The 8651-nt window shown below is 48.9% G+C and overlaps 1 protein-coding gene across 1 annotated transcript; it reads left to right on the top strand.

Moving 5' to 3' along the window:
* Nucleotides 1-4214: 4214 nt before the first annotated feature.
* Nucleotides 4215-6094, top strand: LOC119090394 (uncharacterized). The gene is made up of 2 exons (XM_037213190.1): nt 4215-4883; nt 5632-6094. Exons 1-2 carry the CDS (start codon nt 4443-4445, stop codon nt 5842-5844), a joined length of 654 nt encoding a protein of 217 aa, XP_037069085.1. The 5' UTR covers nt 4215-4442; the 3' UTR covers nt 5845-6094.
* The last annotated feature ends 2557 nt before the right edge of the window (nt 6095-8651 follow it).

Here is an 8651-nt window from a genome sequence, read left to right as displayed (position 1 = left end):
TCCGGGATCAAACGCATCTCTAACGCGTCGTTTTTGGTTGCGACAAGACACTTTTCACCGAAAAATTAGAAAAGGCAAAATTTGCAATTGAATATTATTTTTTCCAAATTTAGGCGTTTCTTTTGTCACATTTTGAGTTCCTTTTCATCAATCGACTTCTCTGTTCGAGATCTCTTTTTTCGCCGAAGCAAATCGGGCTGTAATCAATATTCCAAATTGTACTTGGTGCAAAATAAGAATTCCAAAGGCCTCACAAAATCGCCTTAAAAGTACCCAAAATAGTAAGTGTATCATAGAATAAAAGGACGTGCCCCATGTACCCCAGAGAGAAAACAAGCTGTGCAAGAACTCACAGCTCGATCTGTAGGATACATAATTTCAATTTCACTTTGTCTTTGTTCGCAAAATTTACCATATTCAACACCCTGTAACACCCAAACTAAAAAAATCACCAAACAGACAACGCTATTTGGACTGTGCATCTTGTTTGGCAAAGATATGTAAGTTTGGTGACCCTAGGTTGCTCATGAGTGATGTGGTGATTTTTTGGAGCGGGCGATTCTCCGATCTTACTCGGTTCCGGACTAGGATACAATCACCCGTTTTTAGAATGTTATCACACCACTTCATTCAGTTTCCATTCTTCAAAGCGCACCGGGCCTGGTACCGATAGACTGTACCACAGTGCACTGGTGCATTCTCTCCCACAGGAGTGCGGCGAGCATTCCTCAAAACGCGCCATCACTATTACGGATAGGCTGTACCGCAATGTAGCAGTGCCTTGCGGCGCGGCCGCCACCACACCATGTGATGATTTGGGATTTAGAGCACTAATTGCTCTGTGCATTCATGCATAGCGCACAAAGTTTCCCAAATAAAACTTTATAACGTGGATTAACCCTTAAGCCGACCCTCTCTACCTACCACTAGCACATTATTACCGATTCCAACAGCACTTTTCCACCGATCGTAAGAGTTAACAACTACACGCAGACGGACTGGCGCAACTGCTGCTGCCAAAGGGCGCGGATGCCGGAGCTGGAGCACCGTCACGTGCCGTAGCGCCCTCAATCGCCGAATTTTGACTGTCGGCCTCATCCTCCAACCAAACCACTCACGGCTTGTGATGCTGCCGGGGTCTGTGATCGCCAGAACCCCAAGTCTGACCAAATATGATGTTAGGCTATGACGTGCCCTAGCCACTTGGAACGGAAAAGGCTCCTGGGTCCTTCAGCTGTCGTACCGAGGAACATCCGCCGACGAGGGTACACGCCATCTGCACACTTACGGGCTAACGAATGTAGCCATGTGCCTAACGAGGCACATCCACGCTCTGGTAGCTGTAATACGCCCACTTTCGCAAGCCCGAGAAGGAAGCGACTGTTTGATGAAAGCACGCTTCCACTGAATGGCTTATGTCGGACTGAGCATCGTCGTTCTGTCAAGCTATACTCCGAAGAATGATCGACTTCAATTACATCTTAAATAAAACAATGTCAATGGCAGCTTGTGAGGTCCGAGGGCGGTAAGCGACCAGGACAGACTATGGATGTTCGTTGTTGACCACGGCAGCCCCGGAAGTTGATGTTCAAAAGTGAGGTCATGGGTCGAGCGAGTCCTGAATTGGAATGTGATCACATTTCAGCTTGAATAACCCGGCCAGGCCAGGCCCGTCATGCCGCTTTTTACGCCTTTAGCGGAATTACATTTTTGGCAATACTTATCAAGATTGAGGCAGTCTTCGGTAAAAGCAGCTTGATTCCCTTAAAATGCATCTGTGCTTTTTCAAAGCGCGGGCATGCAAGCTGTTAAAATGAAACCTACCTTCCGTGGAATGTTTATTTGCATCTCGCGTGTGCTAGGAAACGTAAATCTGACTCCGTTTTCGACCACCTGTAATCACAGCAAGGCGAAATATCCACAGCTAGACCGAGAGAAGCGTTGGCACTCGCGTTTTTCACGAATGTGCATCGCTGCCTGCAGCGGGTCACGTGTGCTCGAGTGCAAACCATAAACTCACCACGTTTGAGGGAGGGCGGTGCGCTGTTTCCAGGACGAACATCAGACCTCGACACCCAGACGAGGTCTAATTAGAAACCAAACAACGCACCGCAGGCGGATGCACCATCTAAAAATCTCTCCCCGCCTCAAAGAGGAACTCGTGAAGGACCAGACTGCGGCTGTAGTGAAACTGAGATGTGAAGTTCAAATCATTTTCTGTTGTTTAGCTTCATCGTATCTCATCATTGATACACTGTTAAATCCACCGGGCTGTTTGTTTAATACCAGTGTGTACATGGATTTGCTCAAGTTTTAAGCACATGCATCGCACATGGCGCCTTTCACGACAGTTTTTTTTATTTTTCCGATAACTAAATCAATCGAGGTTGGTCAATCGGACGCTGCACAACTATGTTTGACTACTTGAAGGGATTGCTGAAATAAGCATTCGCTTAGAAGGGCGAAAGAGCGAGAGAGGGATAGAGAGAGAGAGAGAGAGAGAGAGAGAGAGAGAGAGAGAGAGAGAGAGAGAGAGAGAGAGAGAGAGAGAGAGAGAGGGAGATGGAGGGAGAGAAAAAGGAAGAGAGAGAAAGGAGGGATTGCCACGGATACAGCGAGCTGGCTGCCAAGCTGAACGTCATTGAGAGCAGCGGCTTACATGGAACATTTGCCTTGGGTCCAGTGTGTTTGAGTTACGGCCACGCATGACGTAAATACGGCACTAACGTGGGAGCGATAGAATTCACTGGGGGCACGCTACTCATCGTATAGGCACAAGTGTCCGTGTCTGTGCGCGACAGACCTCTCACAGTCCAGAGCAAAATGTGCATTTCGCCGTTTGTTTTAGCTGTCTCGTAGCCAAAATGGAAGTTTTCAGCCCACTGGACTTTTCGGATTCTAACAACACGCCAGAGAATAGTGACATCTTTCTGAGGCGAAAATAAAAGCAAGCTGTAGTGTAGTAATAACAAGTCTGAATGACGACTGTTTTGCATGGAATATACCCCAGACTGGCCTGTCGCTCCAAGCAAAGCTCAGGTCTGCTAACTCCGGCATCATGCTGCCATGATATGACGATGCCGTCATATATAAGATTGGGGCTCTTGCGAATTGACGCTGAGATTAAGCTGGCATTTGGGCGAAATCACCAATGGCGTTGGTGTGTCCAGAGTCTGTGAAAACCTTGCACAAGACATACAATTTCGGATAGCCCCGTAAAAATGGTGTCAGGGGAGATCCGACAGCAGTGCACGCCATTGGTTTCCGTCCCCAGCGACCTTTAATCTACCCCACGCTCGCGCAACAGAACATCTAAGGGGGGCTAACGGGCTCGCGACCCAGCCACTAGAAAGGCAAAAGGCACAACTGTCCCCTTAGTGCGTAGTTTGCGAATAACTGCCTACCATATGGCTCTGGCATCAGTATAGCGGGCTTGATCTTCTAGATTTGTTATAACATCCGTCCTTGGGACGAAGCACCTTCTTGGGATAGCTTGAATAGTTAAGGTATAAGCATGCGTGATGGAGATCAAAATAAAGCTTATCTATACATCACAACATATGCTTGCATGATTTCAGCAAACTGATCGCTTGTTATAACTTAAGCCGACTTTTTTGATATTCGTTGATATATTTATATGACAGGTTGACAACAGCCTTACTTGGGCAGCACACTATCATTTATCGATTTATCAAGTACTGGGTTTGCAATTGGTCAGTATATGGTAGCCTTATCGAACATGAGCATACTTATCAAATGTTGGCCTTATTGCCGTGGATTATGCATGCGCCTATCTTTCGCAATTTAAGCAAATCAAAATCATGTCATTTTTCGACCATGCACCGTTAGCAGGTCCTCTCAAACCATCTAGCAATGGTGACATATGCGAGAAGTTTTGCTATTTTGTATCGGTTGGAATCATAACGACACCCAGCTTTGACATTCTGGCGACAATGCTATCCCTGACTTTATCAAAATGGGTCTTTAATTCAGCCGAACAAAATGCTACACCTCAAACAGAACAGGTTTATTGGAGGTTGAGTGCACTGCCATATCAGCTTATTCAGCATTAATGCAAGGAAGACCAGGAACAAGCAGAACAAAATAAACCAAAATCAAAGGAAACATTTGCCAAGGCGGAGCGTTAGAGCCGGTGAAGAACGTGCGAAACGAGCAAATACCGCAATTTTTATAGCGTCTTTGCGACCGTTCGTTATAAATCAAAAAGTACGTGTAGCAAATTCCTTGTACTATTTAATACTTTCTTTGTGTTTTACCCTCTGTTGCTTAGAAAGCCACGTCTTGCCGTGTGGAAAACTGACTAAAGAAGCACGAATGTAGCTTGCACCACTCCCAATTGCTAGGAAAAGCTAGAGGATCTCATAAAGAGCCAGTCCGGGTCGTTAATGATCGCAAGTTTGCAAATGTGATCCCAAAGTATAATGGTGCTCTTTCACTTCCGAAAAAGAGGCTTCTTCTCATCAGTCATTGACTGCATCTTTGCAATCCTTTTCCCCAGGGATGCTTGTCCCCTGACAGACGACAGCTTGAAGAGCATTTACAAAACTAGGTTTACTCCTCCGCCTGTGCGTTACCTCAAAAGTGCCGATATTTTCCGAACGAGATTTACTGCCCCAGATCCGAAGTCCGAAGCGACCCCAGCAAGCGGCCTCTTTGAGACCAGTTTTATACCGACGTCGTGCGTCAGTGATACATTTTCTACCGGATTCTACCCAAACGGCTTGGGGATGCCGTACCGACGCCTAGCGCAGGACTGTCGTAAGAAGGAGTACGCACAGGGATATACGCCCTTCTTCAACGCAGTCAGTCCGTCTGACGGGGCGTTCTGTTCTCCTGGAATCGTGCAGACATTCAAAAACTGGGTAAGCTAAGCACTCACCTTGAAATGTATGTGAACAGCGCGAGCTATTAGTGATTTTCTGCCATGCTCCTACTGGTTCTTGTTTGACGTATTTGCTACTGATTGCGTGACGGCTTAGGGCATAAGGCGAGCGTCCATATGTTGAGCAAGGTTCTAGCAGCATAGATTTATCAAAAGCCATCCATAACATGAAGGTGTCACAAACTTTATTTCACTCGCTCTAACTAGACTGATATTCACACACAAATTGAAGAGGTTGTAAAACCCTAAGACAATAATTAATAAAACATATGAATCAGTGGTGCAGAAATTATTTTGCTCCTGAAATGTCCATGCGGCTAGCTTTGAATGCATCGCAAACAGTAAGACATTAATTCAGTTGTGCAGCTGACAAAAACTGATCTCTAAAGTGCGATAATTAACGGTGTGGACAACGGTGCATGCAAAATGGTCTTGTGTTTTTTTATCTGGTCATAAATGGTCATTTCTAGAAGTACCTGTGGGCCTTCAAATGATCGGGAAAGATCTTCAGCCAGCTCTTATAGCTGCTATGACTGCTCAGGGATATGACTCCTGAAATACGTTACTCCTCACCTCGATTTGCCGTTTTTCATGACGACTTTTTCACGATTTCTGATGAAAGCCTGCTCTGAAGTGTTCATACCCGTCAGCGAGAGCCGTGTCAACCGCCCCCTGCCAGCTGACCTGACATGACACGGTATACCATGACTTGACCGTCACCCCCGCAGTACGGCAGTGGTGCAGCGCCACCGGCGCCCATCGTCGAGGAGCCGGACGACATCGACTGTAGCTGCAGCACGGGCTCGCTGCTGGCCAAGGCGACGGCGCTGCAGCGAAAGCTCATGTGCTCGCCCATCGCGCGAGCCCTGCTGGCGTTGGCCGCGTTGCGCGGCGTACTCTACATGCTGGGCATCAAGGTCTGCTTCGTCAAGATCGTCTGAGCCCGGGCGAGCTTTGCCGAGAGGCAAAGGCGGCTGTCCTGATTTGCTTCGCGACGACGAACGCGATGCGGCGTGAACCGGCGGTGAGCGACCGCAGCTCCGGCAGGTGACGCGCAGGTGCAAGGTGCTGCGATGCAGCTCATAGAGTCAGGGTGGAGAAATGCTGAGAAACGTTTTTGATACGTTTGTGCCGTTGTGTTTTAAAATGTCAGATAATTTGTGCCTCGAAATTCGAAATGTGGTAAAGGAAGATCTTGTGTGTTAAATGTGATCGGGGGTCTATCCTGTTCAAGGAAGGATGACTTTCACACGTCAGCCGGATACCTGTGAATCGGTTCTCGCAATATCAAACATTATGTAACTGGGAAACCACTTGTCATCCAAAGGATACAAACTGTGACAAGCTGTCACACAAACTGTGGCTGGGATGGCTTGTAGTTCACAGGCCACCTCTCATTCACCTCCTCTGCTCCTGTAGCCACCGCCTCCGCCTCCACCGCCGCCATGACCACCACCTCCTCTGCTGCTGTAATCACTGCCTGCGGTTCCACCGTTATTGTAGCCACCGCCTTGCACATTGCCACCACTGTAGCCTCCTCGTCGTCCTCCTGAGAAGCCGCCTTTGCCGCTGCCTCCGTCGGCCAAACAGAGGCCAATCAACAGGATAAATACATGCAACCGGTAACTAGGCAAGATGAATGGAGTTTAAAAGATAAACCGATATCAAGTAGGGAACGTATATTCTCCAGCTCCTACGAAACATAATGCAGCTTGTAAGCCAAACATCACCTAGTTTATTATCCTGTGGAACAAGTTGTACCACATTCATGACATTACACATGACGCATGACGGTGCACAGAAAGCTCCATTACAATGGGAAGTGACCCGGCTGGCACCGCCTCCAGTTGAGCTGACCAGGTGCGGGCTCGACTGATCTGCCTCGCCGGCTGCGCCTTAACCTGGTGAGAGCCGATGCTGGCGAACCGGGCCGCTGACGGCGCTGTGTGCCGCTGCCGAGCCGACCGGTGGCTATATACTCGGCGGCCGGAGAGAGGGCGCCACCCATGACGCGGCCGGTCGGGGCATGCGCCGTCACGGAGCCGCAGTGACCGCGACCTCGTGCAATCAGAGCACGGGACGGGCGACGGCCGGCCGGCGTGTGACCCGTGACAGCGATGGTCGTCGGCGTCAGAAGGAGGGGGAGACTGAGGTGCCGTCAAAACCCGATATAGCTCGGGCACAGTGAGGAGGATCCGGCAGGTGCAAGCGGGCCGCCAGGTGTTGGTCTTGGCCGACCGGGCGCTGCTAAAGGTGCTGGGAGATTGCGGTGGAGCGCCGTGAGCAGAGAAGATCACTCGGCCCGTGTCGCAGGGTTTCAATATCGTCAAAAGTGTTATGGAGCCGTTTTGTTAACAAACGAGTGTTCGACACTCGCGGTGTGAACAGCGACAGCGCCTCTAGTGGCCTCCTTAGCAGATAACGGGCCCTCCTATCCCAGCCCTCATTTAAATTTCCATTCGCTTCGTGACTATTTTCTTCGAAACGAGCCAATCTTGTACGCATTACCTAATGAAGCGCCCTATAGGTTTGGCGAAACATTCGGTCTTTCTTATGGTAGCCTCTCGTGGGCTGGCCATGTTTGCTGTGTTTTTCGCGTGGGCTCCCATGTATCTGATGAGACCTCCTTTCGATCATCGGCCTCCTTCTTTCGACCAGTGGGGCTGGATTGGCCGTGTTTGCTGAGTTTTCACGTGGCCCTCCCATGTATCTGATGAGGCAAATCTGGCTGATCTCTTGGCAAATGACAGGGAGTTGCTGCCAGTTCCGCCCGGCCTCTTATCAAAGCTCATCCCTGACCACTAGCTATTAATGACTCTCATGAAAAAGCGCCACTCGCACCACCAATGCTCGCCACTTCCCTCTCTCCTGTTCGACGGTCCTCGGCCAGGGACCACCTGCCGCCGTCCGGTTGTGGCTGAAAACGGGCGTAGGAGCTGGGCAGGATCTGAGCGTGTTTGGCTGACGTGATTCCATACAGTCATGATGCACCGCATCAGTCCTTCAACTCACCAGGTTGTCTGGCCAGTCTTCAGCACTTCTTGCCAGCCCTATCTTGGCCATCTAATGCGTGTGCTGCCGCCCCTGGCGGCCTGAATGTTCTGACTCGATCAACGGATACCACCCGTAAGTGTTAACGGAGTGGGTACTCAAGTAGCAGACCGCTAAGCTTGACTTCTGCTGAGCAAAGGTCTTCTGAGCGAAGGCCTTCTGGGCGTGGATCTTCCCAGGGTAGGGTGCCAGAGCGTAGGGATTCTGAAGCCAGTTCTTTCCACTCTGCACCATGGCAGTGCGCTATAAAGTTGTAAGCAACGAGGAGCGCAATGGGGTGGTATGTGGAAGGCGCCGAAACGCACCCTGTTTCATTATCTGTAAGGTTCTAACATCGCCACAGTTTCATACCTTCGGGACAGTGGAAGAACAATTTTTTGGATCACATTTGCGAAAAAAAGGGGGACTCGGAGACCATTCCAGATCGCGACTTGCAGTTGTCTAGGGAAGAATGGTACAGAGATAAGTGTTTCTATTAAGCAGATATAAATTTTCCTCAAATGAATTTCACTGGACATACAACGACAATAAGAGTCTTTATGTCCATCAAGTTTTTTGATTCCCCAATTATAAGGAAGCGTAAATAAAAATGGTTCATCCAACTTGGTTCATTGAAATGCAAACTAATAGATAAGACAATAGTAATAGCATTATTCTTCGGATAAACACCAGGAGAATGGAGATATAGATGCGCTGA

Source organism: Pollicipes pollicipes, unplaced genomic scaffold (assembly GCF_011947565.3).
Source record: "Pollicipes pollicipes isolate AB1234 unplaced genomic scaffold, Ppol_2.1 Scaffold_3087;HRSCAF=3621_pilon_pilon_pilon, whole genome shotgun sequence".
Classification (NCBI taxonomy): domain Eukaryota; kingdom Metazoa; phylum Arthropoda; class Thecostraca; order Pollicipedomorpha; family Pollicipedidae; genus Pollicipes; species Pollicipes pollicipes.
Note: the sequence above shows the minus strand (reverse complement) of the source record. Positions and strands in the feature narration are given on the sequence as shown.